Source organism: Podarcis tiliguerta (assembly GCF_965153285.1).
Source record: "Podarcis tiliguerta genome assembly, chromosome: 3".
Lineage (NCBI taxonomy): Eukaryota > Metazoa > Chordata > Lepidosauria > Squamata > Lacertidae > Podarcis > Podarcis tiliguerta.
In genome coordinates, this window is record NC_139536.1 from 52592312 (window position 1) to 52614712 (window position 22401).

The following is a 22401-nucleotide window of genomic DNA, read 5'->3' on the forward strand; positions in this document are numbered from 1 at the left end:
AAGAACAATGACAAAAAGGCATGAAAAATCAGTCTGCAGAGATTAAAATAACGTATAGATCATAGGAACATAGAGTTGGAAGGGACCCTGAGGATCATCTAGTCCAACCCCCTGCAATGCAGGAATATACAGCTGTCCCATATGGGGATCAAACCTGCAACCTTGGTGTTATCAGCACCATGCTCTAACCAACTGAGCTATCCAGGCTCTAACTTTTAGAATGTAGCCTGGGATACTTATAGGAGAAAAAATCTGAAGGAATGCTATAAAACTTTACATCATATGTCATCACTAGGAGGAGTTGTTTGGTGGGAGCACAACTGAAATATCTGCACCTAGTTTTAGGAATATTAACAAAATGGATTGCAAACTCTATGTATCAGTGTTAAAATAAAAATTGACAACTCTGAATGAGTCCATCATGATTTAAATCAAAAAGAAGAAAAGATAAATTAATTTAAAATCACTGCTATAAATCAAGTTCCCTATTTAGAAATAATCCCCAGCATGGCCACTAACTGGTTGTATAACTATTGGGTTATATCTGATGCTACGTGATTGGAAGCCTGCTTGCATGATAGGTCTTCCACTTCCTCTGCTCCTCCCCTTTGGGTATACTCTAGAACAGGCCTTTGGTTGGGGGACCCTCCAGAGCAGATTGGATACTGCAAGGCGAAGAAGGGAAAGGGAGAGGTCCCATTCTGCTTACAGAAGTCCATGCCACTTAAAAAGAAGATACTGTTCACCTGCATGTTGCCCATATTCGTTTGCAACTAGCTGAGAGGAAGTGGGTGAGCCTGGTGATATACAGAATGGCAGCTCTTAAATCCTAGTGTGTGTGATGGCGTGCTTGTCAATAGTTTCAATGGCAAGCCCATGGTGTGTGTGTGTGGGGGGGGGGGGGAGACACATAGAACTGTCTTTCTGTGTCATTATAATGCGTAATCTCATAAACTAGGTAAGCTGCCACTAATTCAAATCTGTTTGACAGGTGATCCTGGTTGACTGTGAAGAGATCCTAAGTGTCAGCTTTAACATGTTTGCGTTTAATTCAGATTTCATTATAACTAGGCTGATTTTATGAAAAAAGAGAGAAACTATAATTGACTTTTTAAAAAATCTGGTATGTGTAATATTTTGCATCTTTTCATGGGCATAAGTGTCTAAATTTTTTGACATGAATATACTTGCCTTTTCTTCTAAATCTGGTGGAAGAAAAATCCTGATTGTGATTTTTGGTGATTTCGGTTGGCTTTTTTTTTTTATCTCTTTTTAAGCATTTAAGTTTACAAATTTAATTTATGTGGAAAGATTGATAAACTCTGGAGACTCCCCAAAACATGAGACGACAGTTAGAATTAGTTTCTTTTTTTACATGCAGTATATGTGTGTGTGTGTGTGTGTGTGCGCGCATATATGTGCATATATCTATATGCATTTACAAAAATTGCTCTCTAGCAAGGAAATTTATCACTTTGTCCAAAAGACCATGCTTCATCCTTTATCCCAATAAACACAATATCCTTTGTATTTAACTTTTCAGAGTAACTATGGCTAAAGAGCTAAATAGTTGAAACAGCAGCTGGTCAACATATGCTACATCAGACACACACATACTTTTTTCAGGGTTGATTTCATCTCCACGTAATGTGAAGATGCAGAAGTATGCAAGTGAAAGAAACGTCAAAGAGAATGTATGAGAAGAGGGAGTAGTTGCTACTTATTTCCGAACTTGGCCATTTGGCTAAGAGTCTTAAGTGGCACCTGATTACATTATCTAGTTGTGATACAGCCAAATTAAACCAGGGCCTGAAAGGAGAGGTGGCACAGCAGGCAGGGAAAGAATAGCAAGGAAGTTGTCCAGAAAGCTAAACCAGGTAAGGAGTAGAGGAAAAAGTAAGGCTAGCTGTAGACCAGAAAGGAAGAATAATGGTGGGAAGGCAGCCTCCAGACCTGAGGGAGACTGTGAGCTAGGCAAGTGGCTCTGTACGTGGCCCTCCCTGTGTGCATTGGTATTTTCGGTTCACACACAGCGAACCATGATAGTGGCCTGAACACAGCATTTCTTAAAAACAGGAGCATGTGGGTTTGTTTCAAACTACCCTGTAAAGACCCAATGTAAAAATATAGGAAGAGAAACACTACAATAATTTGACAACTGAAAAATGTTTAAATATAACAATTTATTGGCAATCTCTTAGAGATATAGTTTTATCATCTCTGCCTACAAGCTGGCAAAGCTCTCTGATGGCTACAGTAACCAGGGGACCCAGTGTTAAGAACTACTGGTGTAAACATAAGGCAAACAAATAATTCACCCCTTTCAGGCCACCCCACTTAAAGAAAATCTTCTGGAGTTGTTCTGAAAATTAAAGCAGCCAAGATGAGACAAGGCTGCAATCCTATATCCATGGAACTGGAAATGTCACTCAAGTACACATATAAAGGATCACACTATGAATGACCATTCAAAATGCTATCAAAGATACAACTGGCACTAGAAGTCGGTTAAATGTGCCTGATCTTTAAAATCTAAGAAACATTGCTAACAAATATGAAAAAATGATGAATGAACCCATTCTTAATAAGTCCACTGATCATGTGTTTCTCATTTCCAAGAGAGTATCCACATAGCTATGAAAACTAACTTTGCTTCAGTTAAGTGCAAAAAATCTGAAATGCTTGGGATTGCTTTTATTTCTTTGCCTTGGAGACTGGGAAGAAATCCATGAAGCCAAAAATACAAAGGAATGTTGGCACTATTTCAGAACATACATGTTAGAATAAGGTTACTCCAATGAGGACTTTTGGTTAAGAAAGTTTCCTTAGGCTGGGTTCTGCTCCTTGGCACATGGAGAAAAATGTACTGCTCTCAAGAAGACACAATGGAAGTAATTGGCACAATTTATAAAAACAAAAACATTATTTAGAAATTTGCAATAGTCAAGTACAGTGGCCTCCTCTAAGTTCACAAGAAATTAAAAGACTTCTCTATAAATATTCTATTCATGCTGATATGACAGGTTTTGTAGAAACGTATCAGGCAGCAAGGATTTCTGCAACACAATCAACAACTTTTGGGAAAAAGGAATTTAAAAGCAACAAATATGATATTGAAGATCCAAGGTCCATCTAAGGCTAACAAAGACAGGCAAAACTTCAACCATACATGAAAACTTCTCTTGGCACTATATTTAACTGTCTGGAGGCAGGCAATCTTTTCCTTTTGTCCATTACACTACTTCCCCCCTTCCAAATGATTATGAAAATCTAGAAGTTTGTTGCAGTTTACTACAGTACAACAATGAAATATCGCCTAACAGAGAGTACCAGTAGCATCCAGTTAGTTTAGCGACTTGATTAGTTCACAGGAAACCTGAGAAGGAAAACATTCACAGGGCTCTTGATCAACATTATGGGATGGTTCCTACCATATTACTCTGAGACTGTGTGGCCCCATACATTGTAATGCCATTTGAGGGTGCTGCCGGCTGTGGAGTATCTGGCTGCAAAAATCCTCTTCTGTCAATTAAGCTACAGAATAATAAAAAGTTTTGTTACAAAAAATTCTGGTTAGATAATTTTGGTCCAGCTTTAAAAGGAAAAAAAGTTTCACCTTAAGAACAATGAACCATATGAGAATAGCTTCAGTACCTCTTTTAATGGAACAGTAAAATAGATTTATTTGTTCCCAAGAGTTTGGTAGCAAAAACGAAAGCTGCATTTCTGAGTTTTTGCAATATATTTGTAACTTGGAGAAACATAAAAAGAGGAAGGAAACTGGCTGCAATCCATAAGTCACTCTGGAACAGTTGGTCTGAAGTTTTCTCAAGGTTGCAATCCTATACTTGAGACTTACTTGAGACTAAGCCTCATTTAACTCAATGGTGCTTATGTTAGAATAATGACTGGAACATTTAAAAAATGAAATAGAAACTCTAATCAAAGTTTACTATGGATGCATTCTACAGAATAACAAGGTTATTCAGTTTCTAGTGGGGAACTGCTTGTTAATTTAACAGAGTTGTATCATGAAATTGGAGAACCTACACAATTCTGTTACCACAGATCATTGCTGAAAAATTTAACCACACACTTAAAACTGTTAATTATTTAAGATCTTCCTCAATGGCCTTCTCTGGATGCCCCCAACAGAGGTTAGGTGACTGGTGACCAGGAATCAGGCCTTTTCTGCACTGATGTCTCATATTTTGAAGCCTTTCCCCAGAGCTGCTCACTTTGTGTCCATTTTACTAATTTCAAGAACAGGTTTTGTTGGCACAGGCATTTTCTTCTTAACAGTCACCTTGGACTTTCAGTGCTCCTAATATTTTTTTACCTACGTTTGCAATAGTTTTACTCAGTTTTTGTTGGGTACTGGTCAGAATATTAACTTTATTGTAAACTGCCTTGTATATTTCTAATTGAAAATGTAGTGTATACATTTTAATTAGACAAATATTTTTTTAAAATTCCTAGTATTGGTGCCTGGAAAAAACTTACCATAAGCAGTTAGAAGTGAAGAAGAACAAAAATAGTGTAGAATATCTGCAAGTTAAAACTTTGAACAATTTTGCCATCATTTACATAAAACAAGCAGTATAAAATGTATGGGAAGTGGTAGATTTAACAGGAAGCAAGGATGTTATAACCTTCTGTTGCATATCCACACCATAACAGAGTAGCAGCAGCAGCATTTTTCTCATTCTAAACATGCTCTTATTCTGAAATGTACTCCACTTTAAAGTGTGAAATACACTCGACAGATTTTTAATATATTTCCAATCAAATAAACAATAAATAATGTTTACAACATCAAGCTTTTAAACATATTGCTAGCAATTTTAAAATGCAATTGCTGCATCTGGAGAGAAGAGCAAATCAATTGTCGTGGATCATCAGAAGATCATAGCTAAGGTTCTTCCTTCCAAAAGTCTAGTTACTGCAAGCTCCACAAGTGAGGAATGGGTGGTACACAACAGACTTATGTGGTACCAGTGTCCTATTAGCAGCAAACCATCCAACATACATGACCACTACACTAGAGGACTCAAATGTCACATTATATTATTATTAACTATGTGGTCTTGCAAGTTACATACAATTGACCCAATGAGCACTAAGGACCAAAAGGAAGAGAAGATACTGAACAATTGTATTTTACCCCTTACCTGGGAGAGATGGGCCCACAGAGTGCAGAACAACAGTTAGTGAAAATGTTGCCATAGCTGTATGGATTGAAGTTTTCTTTACCTCTTTTATTTGACCAAGATCCCTTGATCTGGTAAGAAAGGAATGTTAGTGCACCATTTTGTAGCACTCTTCAATATACAAAGTGCTACAACTCTTCCGTACTCTCCTAAGGTAAACCAGGCTGACCCAACAGTACCCCACAACCTAAACCTACAACCAAACATGTCACTTTATTCACAATGTCTCACTGTTCCACATTCCCCTGTGAAACATACTGTCACATATACCCTCCAAGGGCAAAGGACTACTCTGTACCAGCTGTTTCTCCATTCCAGGATGTAACAGCTGGTTCCTTCCTAATCACATCCTGGGATGTCACTGGTGACAGCTCCACTTTTTATTTCTATATTATGAATGTTTTAATATCATTCTTGAATCATATTCCCAGAGCTGCTTATAACAGGAATAAAGCAAATTAAATGTAAAAACCAAATAAACATAACTAAAAAAAACAGTCATATTTTATAACAGGGAATTTTAGTATCTCAGTAAAGCAGGTATGGGGAGCCTGTGGTTATCCTGATGACTGCAACTTCCATTGTCCCCGACCACTGGCCATGCTGGCTGGGGCTGACAGGAGCTGGACGCTAATAGCATCTGGAGGGCCACAGGTTCCCCATTTTCACATTCAAGTAACACTGTTTCTCACAAGTTTGCAACTTAAACTGGCAAGCTATGTGATTTACTCCCAGACAGCTCCAACGTGCTCTTTTCAAAACTGGAACCCTTCCCAACAAGCAGCTCCTGAACGAATCAGTCTATTTACTCCTAAAGCAGCAGTGACCAACTTACTTGGTTTGCAGCGGCTGGACACTGTCTTGCCAAGCATTTGGGGGGCCATTTTCTAGTGGTGACATAATTCCCCCTCAGAGCAACTTGGTTGGGGAGGGTTCCGTTCCCCTGGCTGAGGATGCTGGAAGGGAGCATCCAAAGCAAAAGGAAAGAATGTTCCAGGGTAAGGCCTCAGTGGCATCCTCTTCTTTTCTTCTGAGAGGAATATCTGCTGGCTTGAAATGCTGTTTCAAGCACTGATGTTGGCCCAGACAGCATACTAGTTCTCAAGAACTTGCTTGGAAATGGCACTGCTGGGGCCAACAGCTATGTGCAAGGCATCGTTTCTGATTCAGCTGGCAGTATTTCAATCCTCCCAGCACTCAGTGAAGAGATGCCTCAGAGATCTCTGCGTCACAAAAGAGCCTCTGGGGGATTGGAGCTCTGAGAAGGCTGAAATGCTGCCAGATTGGCTCAAAAGGGTCTCTGCAATGATGCAGAGGTCCCTGAGCTATCTAATTTATTAATTTTAAGGGTTTGTATCCAATCTCTCTAAGGCCTGAGGAGGCTTCCAACAATAATATGATTAAAAATAGAAATACCAAAACAATAACCCATTAAAAACACAGAACCTCTGTCTATCAACTTCATAGGCTTATAAGGGGAATGTCTTGTACACTCTCCAAAAGAACAGAACTCAGGAAGGACTGAATCTGTATCCAAACTTCATATGCAGCTATTGCCCTTGCATGACCAACTGTTTCCTGTGCAAGTCCTTGGGAAGCAACACTGTCTGGGTCAATCCATCAAGGTCAGAGAACCAAAGTAGTGAAACAATTTAGAGAGCCAGAGTAGGACTGGGAACGCCCAGGTTCAAATCTGTATTTTGCTACAAACCCACTAAGTGACCTTGAGCCAGTCACTACTGACTAAGGGGATAAAACTGAGGGAGGGAATCTGGTATGCCACCCAGAGAACACAATCTTGGTCGTTAGGTTCCCACTTCATTATTCCAAAGTTTGGAACAGAGCTGCACAAGCAGGCTGAAGAAGGAAGTGTTCTCAATAAGCATTCTCTCCAGTCAATAATATTGCTTTTACAGAACACCCATTAATGCATAATGACCTAAAGACCATGCTTATGAATAAGGAAGAGGAGATTTTTAACTACTAAATGAGATTTGGGCCCAAATGAAACATCAATGTGTCCAGTCCAGTGCTTTGTTTTAGCAGAAAGCACTGTCATGTGTGCTGTTTCCATGACAAACATAGTTACTAAATAAAGGTTAAAAACACTTACATCCTCATTTGTTGTTTGATTGGAGCTGATCAAATAAGTATGAAAACCTGAGAGCCCAACAATGGACCAAACGGAGAAGAAACATACCACAGCTTCCAGCACAGTAACTGAACGTCAAGGGAATAGTAACCGAGAAGTCAATGAATGTAAATGCTATTAGCAATTATGGCTACATGGAAATTTCAGGCCATGAATATACTGCTCCAAATTGCCAATGCCTCGGATAGCCATAACTATCATGCTGAGTTTGTGAACATCCAGAAAATGTATATTTAGAAGAGGCAGAATGCTGTACTAGGTGGACCTTTGCTTATTTCATCACGATTTTTAGTACATAGATAGCTTTTAATCCCTACATTTTTGCACGTAGAAGCCTAAACAAACATTCCTTATGTAGTTCAAAAGAGCCTAGGCTCACATGACACAACTGCACACACAAAAATTAGGACATAGTGAGAACAGAAGGCATCAGGAAATCACAAAATTTTGCCCAAGGCCTTGCTATGAGTTACTGGCAGTTTCAGAAATCCAACACAAATTCTAGCCTCAGAGTCATTACCACACCCCACCATTTCCACTCCTGCTTGAAGGGGCATCATCAAACACACTGTATTCATGGGATTTTTCCTACTAGATGCTTTCCTGCTTTCCCCCCAACTGCCCAACCCTTAAATGCAAATTTTGAATAAATAGCTAATTGTCGTGGCTGAATAGTCCACAAATGTGGAATCAACTACCTTTTGATTTTAAAACAACTGAAAGGCTCTTTCATTTTCAGAGAACTGAAAAGCCTAATACATTATTAGAAGCTATTGTAATTCTTTTAACTGGAGGCTATTGTTGTGTTATTTATGAACATTGTGTTCAAACCTAAGTTCTTCCAACGGAGAGGTGCTTGTGCATTAGCATTTCTACCCAATGAATACACAAGTAAGTGAACATAGTAGAAGTTATACCTGAAGATTTTTTTATTTTTAAAGTACCTGGGCTGCTATCTTCACTGCTTTTGTGCATAACTCCCACTAAGTTAGTGACACTTAGATGTTCACAACTTTGTGCAGGACTGAAGTCATGGTACTTCCAAATGCGCTCTGTTTTGTATGCTAGTGAGTTAAGTTAGTGCTTTTTAGCTTGACTGTGCTCTTATAATTCTCTTACACTTCTTGCTGCTGGGTGGAGCATTGGCCTCAATCTAGTTATGCTGTGATAAAACAAAGTTGTGTTTGAAGGCCTGACTATGTTTGTCTTCTCCTTGAACTGACACAACACACCCATTACTAAAAAACAGCATTCTGTGTGTCAACAGAATGCTGCTTGTTGGCTTCTTCCTGCACTCCCAGATCTTCAAAATTGTATGATGGGAATTTATAATCCATGTACAATTTCTTTGTTGATCTCTGCTAGGATCAGCACTGTAGGTATAGGTTTGGGGAGTGGGAAGCAACAGTCAGGTAAAACATGCAACAGTAGTTCCAAATATTTGAAAGAGAGGCACAACTTCTTGTTATGCTCCTTCCTATTTTGTTTCTGGATTTGCTGCTACTTCTGCTGATAATGCTGGAAGTTCTCTTGAAGTAAACTGGGTAAATTATCACCCAATGCAAAATCATTCTGTCAGGAAGTTTAATTTTAAAAACATACATTCTCTTTTTATTACCGTATTTTTCGTCCCATAGGGCGCACCGGCCCATAGGACGCACCTAGCCTTCCCGCTGTCCCCCGAGCTTGTGGGCTGCAGGCTGCTGCCCGCAAGCCTTGTGAGCCCGCGGGAGAGTAAACAACTCCAAATAAATCTAGATAGCAATGCTTTCAAAATTTATACAATATTAACTAAGAGCATGCAACACTCCAGTTGAAAGGATATCTTGCAGGACTGTCCTTGAGTGCATTTAAGAACCCTGTTTGTTGAGATCCTGTAGAAAGAATAAATGTAAATATTAAACAATAATATATACTGTCTACATAAAAACAAATCTCAAAATCCAATATACAGTTAGAGTTTCAAAGAACTACAACACAAATTTTGCTAAATTTAGCCTTGAAATTTTACTGAAACTGTTCAGCAAAAATGGAAGTTTTAAAACCAGAATTAACATATGCTGGATGTTTTCTCAATAGTAACACATTAATGTCTGCAGTCACCAGTTCCCCATAAATAAGTTTTCTGTTATCAATCTGTTCATTTCTATCCTATCATGGTGGAAAAACACTGCAAGATTATTTTTAAACATGAAAGGTATCCATAAATATACTTTCTCTCACACAAAAATGTTTCTGTTGGATCAGGAAATCCTGTAAATGCATCATAATATGACCCAAATTCCAAGCTGCTTACGGATTTCTCTGGATACAATTAGGAGACATGATGCAAGGAGCCAGCAATGGATACTTGCTTTAACTCATTAATTTGTTCAGCAAAAAAGAATGACAAGCAATTGTCAAATTAAGGTCCAGATCTATTTTTAACTGCTGACATTTAGGGACAGAGAGAGCTGAGCACTGTTTTGACTCTGTGCCCTGGCAAGAAGTCCCAGCCACCTAACTGAACAACACAGGGCTTTCTAAGGCTACCTCCAGGAGGGAATATCTGTTGGACTGTCGGCCTCAAAAACAGCATTAGTTCATGTCAAAGGAGCTGGTGAAATGGACCTGTCTGCTATCCAATTCTTGCATTTCAAGTGCAATTGAAATTGGGATTTTTAAACATATATTTATGACAATCTCTTGTATACGCTCCCTTAAAAATATTTTAACTGCTTTATTATTTTTGTGTTATGTCTCTGCGTTAAATGGGGGAGGGGGAAAGACAAGAGTCTGTAAACACAAGCTAGTGGTTACAGGCAGAGGGAGGTATGGTAGTAGTGGGGTAAGTAAGTGCTGGCTAGTTGAGAAGGAGAAGCCAGCATATAAGGTCTGTTCCACAATAGTGCCATCCTCATCCACAATAACATAACCTCAGGATTCCTTAACGTGTTGCTATTTAATGCATGATCAGTTTACAGTAAGACATCAATTATCCATTATCTGGTCATGGAGACTCATCTAGTCTATCTCATCATCACTTGACAGGGCACAAAAAGCCAGTCTCTCCTGGCTTTACACTTTACGCCATCTACCACGTCGCAGAAGGAACATTGCTGTGGTTTATAAAAACGATTGGCAAAAAAATATAGTTATGGTCAACAGGGATTCCATCTCCCTCCCAATGCTTACTATTAGGTTGGGTGCTGATTTGGGGTGTTTGTACTTGGTGTTGTATACTAGGGACACAGCGGGATTGTTGTTTGTGTACCAACCACCCTTCTAGCAAGCAGTCTTTCCACCTGAGCTGGCTGAGTTGAAACTGATTTTCTTAGGGGACTTCAACATTATTTCAGAATCAGTCTTATCAGAAGATATTCAGGACTTCCTGGTTGCCATGATAACCATGGGGCTGTCACAATGTGTCATGGCCCAACCTATGTGGCAGGTCACAATGTAGATCTGGAGCTCTCAACTAGGCAGGAAGATGCTGGACTGGAAATGGAGCACAAAGGATCTTCTGTTGCCACAGTTATACCCATGTCCTGGTAACTTGGAAGCTGGATTACTGCAATGTGCTTTACATGGGGCTGCCTTTGAAGACAGTTTGAAAATTGCAGCTAGTCCATAACGCTGTGGTTAGGCTGTGAACATGGACCAGGCAAAGAGATTTCATCTTGCCTGTGCTAAAGCAACTCCACTGCCTTCCATATTTTTTTTGAGCTCAATTCAAAGTGCTGGTATTAATTTTAAAGCCCTACACAATTTAGGACCCAGATAACTGTTGAAGGCATCTCTCTTTATCAATCCACATAATCTGCAGCCTTTTTCCAGGTCCTCCTGCTATCTGAAGTGTGGCAGGTGGAAACTGGAGACACACTTTGCTTCCTTGCTTTTGGAAAGACATTGCCAAGAGGCCTATTTAGAGACCTTCTTGCTTCCATTTAGACACCAGGTAAAAACATATCGTTTTCACAGACTAAAAAAAATGCTAATGTAAGCATTTAGAGTGGTTGATTTTATTGAATAGGCTGCTGCTACTTCAATTTTAATTTGCTGTATTAGTCTATTAAATTGTAAAACTGTGTTTCTTACTACTCTGTAGGTTGTCCTAGGAATATAAATCACCTGGCAATTTCATTACATATCTTTAGGTGGCAGGCAGAAACATACTTCTCCCAGGCCTTTGGCTAATTAAACAACCTGTGGCCTTCAAAACTTGTGGGTTTTTGTTTGTTTGTTTGTTTGTTTGTTTATTATGTATCTTTGTGTTTTTATACTGTAGACTGCCCTGTGATCTTCAGATGAATGGCAGTATATAAGTTTAATAATAAAATATGCAAATTAATAAATACAACAGGTTGTGAACGTTGACCAACTATTGGAAATTGTTCTGTTTGCCAATAGGGTTTTCCAGTCAGCAAGGCAGGCCACAAACCAAGGAACAGTCACAGACCAATGAAACCAATCTGCAGGAAAACTGAGAGTGGGACAGAATGTTCCCTTTATATGAACTGTTCAGCAGTACAACAAATAAAGCTGAATAAAATGCATTTGCCTTAAGATTCTGAATTAAGAAGTAAGCTTAACAGTTGAAAGTCTTGTTAATGATCAAACTAGGTATACCATTTTGGGTATATTCTGAATGTCCAAAAGAGTAAAATGAAAAATAGAGTTTCAAGCAAATGGCTATATATGTAATCTGATTGTACTAGCATACTTACGATGGATGATGTGGGTGATAACGAATGCAAATATAAAGACTGTCAGAAAAGACAGAGATAAAATAAACATATAAAAAAATCTGTAGTTTCTTTTCCCCACACAGTTGCCTACCCAGGGACAATGGTGATCAAACCGTTCTGAAAGAAAAGGCAGAAAAAGAATGGAACACAATTACAAAAACAACAACAACAGACCTGCTTGAGAAAATTGTTGTAGCCATGTTCAGGTGTCTACCTGAAGATGCAGTCAAGTAAAACTGGTGATGGGGAAGATGTGTGTGCAAGCCTCACCCCCAAGGTCACATGAACTGCTTTTAGATCTTCACATGACAACTACAGTAGGGAATTTAAAGTGTGTTCAACTGAACACACTCAAACTCTCTTCAAGAACAGAAACCCTTATTAGCCTGGGATCAATTGAACATGCTTTAAAACCTTCTAATGTCATTTGCACTAATCATACAATGATCTTAAGAGCTGTTGGCACACATATATGCCCCTGTCCCCAGTTTTTAATCATATGCTCATGTGAATGCTTGAATATAAATGACAAAAACATGACCAAAATTGGATGTTTAAATGCATATTTTTATCATAGTCATTTGTCTTTAGTCTTACTATTTTTTTATAAATCTCTTTCAAAGTACAGTTAATTACAAACCATGAATAGAACAGGGAATTGAGGAGAAGGGAACAATTACATTTATCCCTAACACTTTTTTCTGCAGGATAGCACAGTTGGTACAGCACGAGACCGTTAATTTCAGGGTTGTGAGTTTGAGTCCTACATTGGGCAAAAAGATTCCTGCATTTCAAAGGATTGGACTAGATTATCTTCATGGTCCCTTCCAACTCTACAATCCTATGATTCTGTCTCCGTCCAGGGAGTGTGAGAAGGTAGTGATTTGGAGGAGAAATTCATATGGACAAGAGAGAATGGAGGTACAGGAAGCTTACTATCAACATTAAATTTGATTATTTAATTTATATACTGCTTAATATATTAAAAATATCTCTAAGCAGTGTACAGAAAACTGAACAAAAGACAACTTAAACATAATATAACAAAAATACACAGTTAAATATAAAATTGTTACATTAATCTTCTTCTTCTTCTTTGGTGATCACTCGTGGCCGAGTAAGATTGTCTTCCATAAACACGGTTTTAACAATGAGTCCGTAAGAGACTGTGGAGGCCAATTCTGGATCCACACGTCCTTCCACATTGGGGACATTGGTTTCCGGGCGGGAGTTGAACACCGTGTGGATTTGCCAAGCATGCCTTCCTCCTAGCACGTTTCTCCCTTGCATCCTGAGTTTGAGTGTCTTCAAAGCCCATGACACATTTGGTAAAGGCTGTTCTCCAACTGGAGCGCTCACAGGCCAGTGTTTCCCAGTTGTCAGTGTTTATACTACATTTTTTAAGATTTGCCTTGAGACAGTCTTTAAACCTCTTTTGTTGACCACCAGCATTATGCTTTCCGTTTTAAGTTCAGAGTAGAGTAGTTGCTTTGGAAGACGATCATCAGGCATCCGCACAACATGACCAGTCCAACGAAGTTGATGTTGAAGAATCATTGCTTCGATACTAATACAAGGTTACTAATATATATAAATCTATATCAATTCATGTTCCTTCTGACACACCCTCCTTCTCAGCCTCCAGGTTCTCACCCACAGTTCAGCAAAGTCTCAGCTCACCCACAAAACGTCTCAGATGACAGGATGGATGAGCTCAGAATCAGAGATGTTAAGATAAGTTCTCTTGACTGGTTGGGAGGATGGGTAGAGTCAGCTTTTGTACACAAAAGACCAAATCAGTATTGTCAAAAACCACTGCTGAAAAACTAATGGGCTAGAAGATACAGGGGCCTTTGTATAACATACCAGCAGCCCGGCTAATTCAACTGATATCATTCACATCTGTGCTTGTTTGGCAATATGTAATGTTGTGGTTTCCTTTGTAGCCCCTATGATTTCATAATTTATGTGCATCCATTTTGGGGCTGTTCTTCATTTATCTGTTGTTGTTGTTGTTGTTGTTGTTGTTGTTGTTGTTGTTGTTGTTGTTGTTAAAAACCCAGTATGGATGCTTGCAGTACATACTGCCTTTTCCTGCATTTGAAACATTTGTAAATGCAGCAACATAAGAATCCTGCAATTTCAATGCTAGTAATCATTTCCTGCAGATATGGGAAAAGATACATAGCACCTTCAAAGAACTTGGGTTTCAGACTAAGAGACTAATTTTTAGCAAGTCAACTGTTCCTGCAAATTTTTCACTTGCTTTACTAGAATTAGAACAGAATAGTGCCCCTGGGGTATACACAGACTTCCAAGGCTGTTTCCATAGCCTAAACAAATTCATGCAGGCACTGTGTAGCAACTGTCTCATAGGTGAGGGGGAAAGAGGTTCACATGGCCTTGGTAGCAAGCTGGTATTTGTTACTGAACCTAATCTTCCCCATTTCAATCTAAGAAGAAGGGAACATTTTGCAGAGACCTTTGACCTCATGCAGGGCTTTTGGGAGTGCCCCAAATCTCAGGCTACAATTTGAGATTAGCCCCTGGATCTCTTTTACTTTGTGTGGACTTGATCTGGCTCATGGGCCTTACAATATGTACCTTCAAACTCAGGGACAGAAAACCAAAAAGGAAACTGAAAGGGCTCTATAAAAATTTAATATTGGACTGTTTCCCAGCTGCAGTTGTTCATACAATTTCTCTGTTTCTAAGTAGAATATTAATAGTTTTCAATTAGGATTAGACAGCATTAAAAGAGAACATTTGATGACAGAACTATTCAGAACTATGTGTGTTAATGGCAGGATTTAACACAGTGGGCAGTATCCAACTAAGTCGTTCTGTCAGTGCAAGGATTTTCACTTGTGCAACAAAACCTCCCCCCTCCTTCCCCCCGTATGTCCCCATATCTATTCTGGCATTCCCCACAACCCTCTAGAATAGATTACGGGAGGGTGCATGGTGCATTCAGGGAGTGGAGAGGGGCGAAGTCCTCTTGCAGAAGCAGAAACCCTTGTGTTGGTGGAATCAGTTGGTTGAATACAGCTCAGCAGTTCCCTCTCCCCCAAGGTGGCTATCAATGGCTACTTGCCATGATGGCTATGTTCTGCCTCCACTGTTGGTGGCAATATGGCAATATGCCTCTGAATATCTGTTGCTGGGAATTGCAAGGGGGGAGAGTGCTGCTGTGCTCAGTTACTCCATAGGCATCTGGTTGGTCACTGCCCTTGGCCTGATCTAGCAGGGCTTTTCTTATGTTCCTGTTGGATTTTGCCCTGCTTTTGTATCCTGGAGGGAAAAATCTGTCAGTCTGTTCAAGAGCCTGGTCAAGGCCCATTTCAGATAAATTGCTGCAAGATTATCTTAAGTTTTTCTCTGGGTTAAGGACACATAAACCACATCCTATATCTTCTACCTAAGAAACAATGGTTGCTTACCATGATGCCACATTCAGTACAAATCTGTTTCATGAATAGTTCAAGCTCCTTGAATACCTCTTGAATGGTCAGTAAACCATGAAATACAAAAGGATCACCTGTTGTAATCACCCTCACATCTTTAATTATAAAGGCATTAAAGGATTACTCTTCAAGGATTACTTTGAACAGTAGAAATTACCTTGGAATTAGACCTAGCTTTGTTCAACAAGAACAGTTATCAAAAAACAAGGATAAGGATATAGAAATAGTAGGGTCCAAAAAATCCCACCCTTATGGTGGGTGTGGGTGTCCGTGTCCCAAATGATGTAAAAAAATCAATTCACATTTATTCCAGAAAGCAAGTACAAAAAAACCTTAAAATTCATATTTGTGCATTGAATTCTTTTTACCTTTTAAAAAATTAAAATTAAAAACTTTTAAAAAATCAAAGTATGGGGAAATGGGAGACCCTTACAATACTAAGCTGCAAGACTAGATATTTTAAAAGAATGGTATGGGGAAGGCTTAGTAACTCAAGCAGAAAGCTTTGTTTTGAAGAGACTACTGAAATCAATGCTGTGGTATCATGAAGAAAACCAAGAGGAAATTACTTATAAAATTCCATTTTTTCATACACACTATACTATACTATAACAGTATAGTATAAAATATAAATCTAACAAGAAATCTAGAGAAAAACAGGGGAGGGGGAGGGATTAGGAGGAAGGGTGTATTAGTTTAATTCTTATTTATATACCCTGTAGTATAGAAAATCAATAAATATATTAGATACCCGTAAGGTATCAAATAAGAAAGAAACCATGTCTAGAACTTTCACCACATACCTTACCATTTCATAATGAATTCTTAACAAGTAAACATGGTGTGTTAGGTGACTTGTCAATATGGTCTCAAACAAGATTGAACTCTGCTAAAAATTTACTATCTGAGCAAGATGTAAAACCATTAGCTGAAATTTCATTGGCAATGGGCAGCACAGGACCCCACTATTCCAGTACAGTGGTACCTCTGGATGTGAACGAGATCCGTTCCGGAGCCCTGTTCGCATCCTGAAGCGAACGCAACCTGCGTCCGCGCGTGCATGGGTCACGATTCGCTGCTTCCGCGCATGCACGTGACATTATTTTGAGCATCTGCTCATGTGCGAGCGGCGAAACCCAGAAGTAACGTGTTCTGTTACTTCTGGGTTGCCATGGAGCGCAACCTGAAAACACTCATCCCGAAGCTACTTCAACCCAAGGTATGACTGTTCTTTCCAATGAGAGAAGCATTATTAGCTTGAATTAGAATACAATGAGGTAACCGAGACTAGAGCTGAAATTTTATTTATATCTGAAAACAACAAGTACTTAACAAGTCAGTTCTATTTTATTATTTTGGAATTTGATAACAAGCCAGGGACACTTCTGAGGATATCAGCTAGTGATCTACAGTAGGAATTAAGTACTGAGGGATTCAACTGGATTTGGGTTAAGATTCTAGCAAGAACAACACCTGTGGAGTTAAAAGAATAATTTTATAACATATTTGATTCCCTATAGACTTAGTAGGATATATTCACCAGTACAAAGTAACTGTTGGAGATGTAGTAGGCCTCAAACAGACTTCTTGCATATAGTTCAGAGCTGCCCAATTATATAGCTGTATGTATTTTAAATCTGGAATTTTATTACAGAAAGGCTTGGCTACAAGTTACCAATGAATCTTAAAACAGTTTTATTAAATTATTAAAGAGGAGGATTATTAGAGGAGGATTTCAAGGTAATATTAAATCTGCTATTAGGTAATATTAAATCTATTATTTGATGCAAAATATACTGTATTATATTGTCTGAGTTACAGAGAATCTTCAATGCAGGCATCCTCCCACTTACGCGCGAGCAACTAACTCACACACAACCACATATATGTGAGGCACCAGGAAATAAATAAATAATTCAATTCTAACCTGAGATGGTGGAGAGCTTAAAAGTCCTGTGGCTCGCGAGGAGACCCTTCGCTGAGCCCAAAGAGGATGTCAGTGAGCCAAAAGTCCAGAAAAAAAAGACTCCAAGGGCTCCAAAATGGTGCACAGGAGCTCTCGCTGCTGCCACGCTACCAGGCTCTGTCAATAGATTCTGGACTCCTAGACTCCGTAAGCAGGATGTGTGTGTGTGTGTGTGTGTGTGTGTGTGTACACAATACTACTTTTAAGCACAGATTTCAAAGTGGCCGGCGGGGGGGGGGGGTAACTATGGATGAAATATGTTTCCACAGGCACCACACAGATTCAGTCTATAATACAGAAGAGATATTGCTTAACGAACTATATTTTGAAGTACGCAACTGTCAGGGGTTCAGGAGCAGAGTCACTGGAGAGGGAAGAAACAGAGAGCGAGGGGGAGGAGTCGGAAGGAAATGTCAGCGGCGACAGTAGTCCAAGATCTCTGAGTCTCTCCAGTGACTCGGAGGATTCACAGAAAGGGGCCCCCATGGTCAGGGCAAGGGGAGTGCCCAGGGGGACACCTCGGGAAGAAGGGGACTCAGAGAGTAGCAGCTGGAAATCCGGACCAGCGTCCCCCCCAGAGTGCAGTAGGGGGGAGGAGTCCAAGGCATCGGGATCAGGGAGCGCGCAGGCAGAGGGAGAACGTGAGGCAGGAGTGGCCACACCCTCGTCAGGGAGCGAGGAAACGGTCATCCGGAAAGTAAAACGCGCGCGCGCGCCAAGTTCAAATGTACAGGAGGGCGGCAAGGTGGGCAGCCCGGGTAAGGAGCCAGGTCCTAAAGCCCGCCGAAGAGAGGGGGAGGAGTCAGAGGGGTCTAGCTCCGCATCGGAAGAGTCCAGGAGGAATGAGACCCCGGGGGGTAGTAAGACCCAGAGGAAGAGAGAGAGAAGGAAGAGGTGGAGTAAGATTAGAGTCTTGAACTGGTGCACGGGGGGTGGAGATCCAGACAGAGCTTCGCCGGTCTAGAGTCCAGACGTAGGGCTGGGACGCTGAGACTTGTAAATGGAGACTATTCTTCAATAAAGACTTTTATACTGTACTATCGGCTAGCGTTGGTCCTTGGTGAGCTGGGACCCGGAGCCAGCCCTGACAGTAAGCTCTGTCTCAAATTTTAAAGTTTGGGCACCAAGAACCTCGCCACGTGAGTCGGCGCAGCGAGGACAGAGGAGGGGTGCTTACAGAGCTCACAAAACTCAGGCAAGATGACGACGGAAGAGAAGATAAAAGCCCTGCAAGAAGCGGTGACACAACTCAGCACTGAGGTAATTGCATCCAGGAAGAGAGAGGAGGAGATGGTTACCTCCTGCCGGGATCTCCAGGCCAGGTTGGACGTGCTTTCCAAAGAGGGGCAAACGGGAGCCAAGGCAGAAGGCATAGGTTTGGGGAGAAGGGGAGGAAGCCTTGTATCGCATTTCGACGGGAGTTTGCAGCAGTACCCCAACTTCAGAGCAGACCTGCTGTTTGCGCTGGATTTACTTGACAAAGACTTTAGAGATGAGAGAGAGAGAGTGGGGTTTATCTTGTCCCATTTGCATGGGGAAGCCAAAACGTGGCTGCGGAATCTATGGAGGGACAATGATCCAGCGCTCCAAGATGCGAAGGCTTTTATTAAAGCAATGGACTCATGCTTTTTATCAAAGGTAGACGTCGATATTGCCAGGAGGGACATACATGGACTTAAACAAGGCAAAGCCAGCGTGCGGCAGTACCATACTCGATTTTTCGGACTGGTTCATGCCCTGGGGTGGGAAAAAGATTCTGCGCCAGTCAGAGACCTCTTTTGGGAGGGGTTGAATGCAGATGTAAAAGCGGAGATTGGAAGAGGGGAGAGACCAAGGAGCACCCAGCAGGTAGTCCAGAGGGCTCTGGAGATCGGGGTGCATCTGGAAGAACGTCCTTGCAACAGGGAGGAAGGGCGTTGGGGAAGGGCACCAGCCAGAGCACCTCCCTTCTCTCCCAGAGAAGCAGCGCGTGCGCACTCCACACCCTCGCAGGGAGGGGGAGAAGAGCCGATGGAGATAGGAGGTGCCAGGGCTCAGTCAGCTAACAGAGCCCTAACGCCGGGAGCAGCCAAAACGAAGCCTCCTAGAGGGAACAGGAAGTGCTACATCTGCGACAGTGCTCAACACATGGCGAAAGAGTGTCCCCAGAGGCTCCACAAGCACACTGCAGCCTCCGCAACAGTCGCTGAAGCAGCTCAATTGAAAACGCAGCAACAGTTAAACGACAGAGTCTGGCTGGAGGAAGAGGCACTGGGGTCCAGTCAGACAAGTCAATGAAACAATCCCCAGCACTTTTGCAACCCACAGACCCCCTCCCACCCAAACCAGTGGTGCAGCTTACAGCGTCTCTCCAACTGCCCAATGGACGCACTCTGGAGGTGCCGATCACCATTGACTCCGGCAGCAACGCTGACTTTATGGGACTGGAATTCATTCAGCAGCACAATATACCACTGCTACCAGCCACGCTGCCCCTGAACGTTGTCACGGTGGATGGCAGAGACTTGTTAGGGGGGCAGGTGGTGCAACAAACGCAACCAATGGTGATGCGGATTGGAAATCACCGAGAAGTCATCAGCTTTAATGTCACACACCTGTCGGACACGCCGGTAGTCCTCGGCATGAGTTGGCTGCACAGGCACAGCCCAGCATTGGCGTGGTACCAACGCCAACTGACCTTCGGCTCCTCCTATTGCGCGGAACATTGCATCCTTCCTAGCCCGGAAGAAGGAGGGGACGACCCGCAGCTACAATTAGGCACGCTGCAAGCAGTGCCTCGCAAGTATGCAGCGTTTTTGGAGGTTTTCTGCGAGAAGGAAGCGGACAAGCTGCCCCCCCACAGGCCCTATGACTGCAAGATTGACCTCCTGCCAGGAGCGACGCTGCCAGCCGGGAAACTGTATTCCATGTCTGAGGATGAGCTGCAGGAGCTCAAGGAGTTCATAGACCTCAACTTGAAGCGCGGTTTCATCCGGGAGTCGAAGGCAGCGGGGGGCAGTCCTGTATTCTTTGTGAAGAAGAGGGACACGCCCCAAAAAAGACTTGTGGTAGACTTCAGAATTTTAAATTCCAGAACCAAGCCCGCGGCCTTTCCCATGCCCAAGATAGATGACCTGCTGGCGACGGCGAGGAAAGGACGCGTTTTTACAAAGTTGGATCTGCGAGGGGCGTACAACCTGATTCGCATACGGGAAGGAGACGAGTGGAAGACTGCCATGTTCACGCCCCTGGGCACATATGAATACAGAGTTATGCCCTTCGGTTTACAAAATGGCGCCCACTGTTTTCAAGCTTTCATGCATCACGTCCTGGCGGGTCTCCTCTACAAGACATGCGTCTGCTTCTTGGACGACATCCTGATATTCTCAGAATCGGAGGAGGCCCACGAAGGTGACGTCAAGGCAGTTCTGCAGAGACTGCAGGAGCATCGGCTGTATGCCAAGCTGGAGAAGTGCCAGTTCGACAGGACGGAGGTTGATTTCCTAGGCTACAAGCTGTCGGACAAGGGGCTTGCCATGGACAGCGCCAAGGTTCGCGCAGTGTTGGACTGGAAGAGCCCGCGCAATCGGAAGGAGGTCCAGCGGTTTGTGGGGTTCGCCAACTTTTACCGCAAGTTCATCAAGGGGTTCGCGATGCAGACGGCGGCCATTACTGACACGCTCAGCTCTAAGAAGAAGAAGTTCATCTGGACGGAGCAAGCGGAGCAGTCCTTTCAGAACCTTAAGCGTCTCTTCTCGTCCGAAGGGCAGCTACTGCATGTGAATCCCAGCAAACCGATGAGGGTTGAAACAGACGCCTCAGACAGAGCCGTGGGCGCCGTACTGTTGCAGGAGGACCCGCATGGGGACTGGAGACCGTGTGCCTTCTACTCTAGGAAGCTCAGCAAGTCGGAGCAAAACTACACCATCTGGGACAGGGAGTTGCTGGCCATTCATGCAGCATTCAAGGCGTGGCGACACTTCCTAGTCGGGGCCAAGCACACCGTGCAGGTCCGCACGGATCATAAGAACCTGGAGTACTGGCGCACGGCAAGATTCCTAAACCAGCGGCACATCAGATGGGCGGAATTTTTCGCGGATTTCGACTTCAGGATAGAATACATCCCAGGCGACAACAACATCATGGCGGATGCACTGTCCAGGAAGCCGCAATACCTCGAAGAGGCGGCACCAGCAGCGGCCAAGCACATTTTCGCTCCGAAAGCGTGGGCGTGCGCTGCAGCAACCGTGGACTTGGAGGCGGTCCGTCGAGCACTGCAGAGGGACCCCTTTGCACAAGCCAAGATGGAGGAGGTGCACAAGGGCACGGTGAAGGACGACGAGTTCCAAGTACGAGACGGATTGCTCATCCGCAGAGGGGCCCTCTACGTACCGGGAGACGACCTCCGGGCGAAAGTACTGCAGCAGTTACACGACGCACCCACCGCCGGGCACTTTGGCAAGGAGAAGACGGCAGAACTCGTTGCCAGAGATTTTTGGTGGCCCAAGATGCGGGGGGAAGTCGCGGAGTACGTCTCGAGGTGCGACACCTGCCAAAGGGCCAAGTCAGTCCACAAACCTCCGGCGGGACTGCTCGAACCGCTGCAGACTCCGAGCGAACCGTGGGAGAGGGTGGCCCTGGACTTTGTCACGGATTTACCCAGCTCAAGGGGTAAAACGGCAGTGCTAGTGGTGGTGGACATGTTCACTAAAATGGCCCACTTCATTCCGTGCGCGAAGGTCGCCACGGCAGAACAGACCGCCAAACTGTTCATAGACCACGTCTTCAGAGTGCATGGACTGCCACGGTCTATCTTGTCCGACAGGGGGCGCCAGTTCATTTCGAGCTTCTGGCAGAAGCTGATGGGTTTCCTGAACGTCAAGATCAACCTAGCGTCGGCGAG

General features: G+C 42.6%; 1 protein-coding gene and 1 long non-coding RNA gene across 6 annotated transcripts in view; one reads left to right on the plus strand and one right to left on the minus strand.

Annotated features, from left to right (window-relative positions):
• Window positions 1-22401, minus strand: part of ZDHHC14 (zDHHC palmitoyltransferase 14) — a 72427-nt gene that overhangs the window by 12425 nt on the left and 37601 nt on the right. For all 5 annotated transcript variants that reach the window (XR_014509679.1, XM_083434177.1, XM_083434175.1 and 2 more), the window contains exons 4-8: window positions 12069-12206; window positions 9188-9236; window positions 7324-7426; window positions 5172-5281; window positions 3432-3534 (exon numbers count right to left, since the gene is read on the minus strand). Coding sequence is in view for 4 of the 5 variants with exons in the window: in XM_083434177.1 (XP_083290303.1) it covers window positions 3432-3534; window positions 5172-5281; window positions 7324-7426; window positions 9188-9236; window positions 12069-12206 (503 nt within the window). In the remaining variant the exon portion in view is untranslated. The remainder of the gene's footprint in view (window positions 1-3431; window positions 3535-5171; window positions 5282-7323; window positions 7427-9187; window positions 9237-12068; window positions 12207-22401) is intronic.
• LOC310674697 lies at window positions 10693-11897 on the plus strand. Its single transcript, XR_014509704.1, has 2 exons — window positions 10693-10892; window positions 11752-11897. It is a non-coding gene; the product is annotated as an uncharacterized lncRNA (long non-coding RNA).